This window comes from Berghia stephanieae, chromosome 7, assembly GCF_034508935.2.
Source record: "Berghia stephanieae isolate SIO BIC M18660-M18661 chromosome 7, UCSD_Bste_1.3, whole genome shotgun sequence".
Taxonomy (NCBI): domain Eukaryota; kingdom Metazoa; phylum Mollusca; class Gastropoda; order Nudibranchia; family Aeolidiidae; genus Berghia; species Berghia stephanieae.
The window spans coordinates 48035655-48037858 of record NC_088366.1 but is presented as its reverse complement, the minus strand read 5'-3'; the positions used below and the strand labels follow the sequence as shown (position 1 = coordinate 48037858).

The 2204-nt window shown below is 42.1% G+C and overlaps 1 protein-coding gene across 1 annotated transcript in view; it reads left to right on the top strand.

Annotated features, from left to right (window-relative positions):
- Window positions 1–726: 726 nt before the first annotated feature.
- The window catches only part of LOC144977413 (uncharacterized), a gene marked incomplete in the record, with an annotated part of 78563 nt that continues 77085 nt past the window's right edge, over window positions 727–2204 (top strand). Inside the window, 1 exon segment of the mRNA XM_078922596.1 lies at window positions 727–913. Within this exon segment, the coding sequence (XP_078778722.1) occupies window positions 853–913 (61 nt within the window).

The window sequence follows — 2204 nt, the reverse complement described above, 5'->3', positions numbered from 1 at the left end:
TAGTAGTAGTAGTAGTAGTAGTAGTAGTAGTTGTAGTAGCGTATGGCTCACCTCCAAATATATTTCGTCAACCCTGCTTCTAAAGTCTTCCTCCGCCCTAAGGATGATTTTGTAGCCACCTTCAAGTTTAGTGACTGGACAGTGGAGGACGATGTGGTCGCTGGTCTCTGGGGTTGCCTGACATTTCTGGCAGGTATCACTGTTTCCAAGTTTCCATCTGCACATATTTGATGCAGTTCTGCCATGTCCAGTGAAGAGGCGCTTTGAGGAAATTCAGTATTTCCTGGCATTATTGAAATTCAGGCACTCTTTAGGTTGGATCTTTAATGATGTTTCCTCCTCTTGTTGTTTCCCTGTTCCACATTTCTCTCCAGTTTTCCTCCACACTGCGCAATTTGAGTCCTTGGAAAGACTCCATACTCACATTCTCTCACCGTACGCAGGTGTAAAATGAGTAATTGGCCGTTTACAACGTTGTAATATCGTCATGTGATGTCCCGTCCTAAATGTTAAAAGTTGATGTTGGCCAGGGACCCATTGTAAAGCGCTTTGAGCACATTTAGTGGATATAGCGCCATATAAAAGCTCATTTATTTATTTATTTTTAGCAAGGGTTGTGTTTGTGCGGCGATACCTTTTGCGTCAATACCTGTTGAGAACACAACACATGTGCCACGATTCTTCAATCTTCTCCAAGATAAAGACACAGTGAATCGGGCAGGCAGAGTACATTTCATTTCATTTCATTGCACACCAATTGTTGTAGCAAGGGTTGTTGTGTTGTTTGTGAGATCGTGTGTTCAGAAGGTTCAGTGACCGTGTATCCAAGTCGGTGTTTTTGGTTTGTTCATTATGAAGAAGTTTGTCTTAATTAGTTTCCTATTTCTGGGATTCTCTTCACTTGCTCTTTCAGGTAAGGGATAAATATTAGCTATAGTATGTTTATTATCCTACAGAACCATTGGGCTAATTGGATTCAATAGTCTGATGTCACGTCGCCCAGCAACGGCGAGCAGCTTGGTTCTAAGCAAAGAAAATCGGTACTTTTTATTCTTCATGCTGGCTAGAACTTTTCATATGTCATGTGATTCAGAATGTATAAAAGTCAAAACAAGATCATATTTATAATGTTTTTCTCTCTGGATACACTTTTACGCTCGTCGGGGAAATATTTCATAAGGGCGTCCGCCATTTTTCCGATAGTTTAGAGCCAGTTACTAAGTTACCACGCGTCATTACGAGGGAAACAAGAGATGAAGTGAGTAGAAAAGTGCCAGAAGACAATGGAGAATAAACAATTTTCGCGGCGGTGGTGGGGTTTGAACCTGCGACCTTATTGGTACGACAACTCACACTCACTTTTCTGAATTAAAAAATTAACCCCATATACCGGAGCATACTCATGTCTCAATCGTTTCTTATGTTATATGTTTGTGTTGAGAATATTGGCTATTAAGCTTAACTGCTGGTCAAATAACTTCGAGATGGTTGTGTGGCGAGCGAACCCGCGGTCTCCAGAAGTGGGTGAGGAGAGAGCTCCAGAAATGACCTGAGTTTGACACGAATATTTTGTATTCGTGGATAGCTCACACGGTAGAGCCATCGCTCTCACCTGCCAGGCGGAGTTGGTCGTACCAATAAGGGGTCGCAGGTTCCAAACCCCACCACCGCCGCGAAAATTGTTATTCTTATTGTCTTCTGGCAACTTTCTACTCACTTCATCTCTTGTGTTACCAACATAAGTGCCTGCTCCACTCACTTTTCTGAATTAAAAATTCACCCCATATACCGGAGCATACTCAATGTCTCAATCGTTTCTATGTTATATGTTTGTGTTGAGAATATTGGCTATTAGCTTAACTGCTGGTCAAATAACTTCGAGATGGTTGTGTGGCGGCGAACCCGCGGTCTCCAGAAGTGGGTGAGAGAGAGCTCTAGAAATGACCTGAGTTTGATACGAATATTTTTGTATTCGTGGATAGCTCACACGGTAGGCCACGCTCTCACCTGCCAGGCGGAGTTGTCGTACCAATAAGGTCGCAGGTTCAAACCCACCACCGCGCGGAAAATTGTTATTCTCTATTGTCTTTGGCACTTTTTATCCTTTATTCTTTTTGGTTTTAAAATAAGTGCCTGCTCCATATTTTCTGAATTAAAAAATTTCGGGGAAGTGAGTTTGACGTTTTAAGGTAATGATGGGTTTT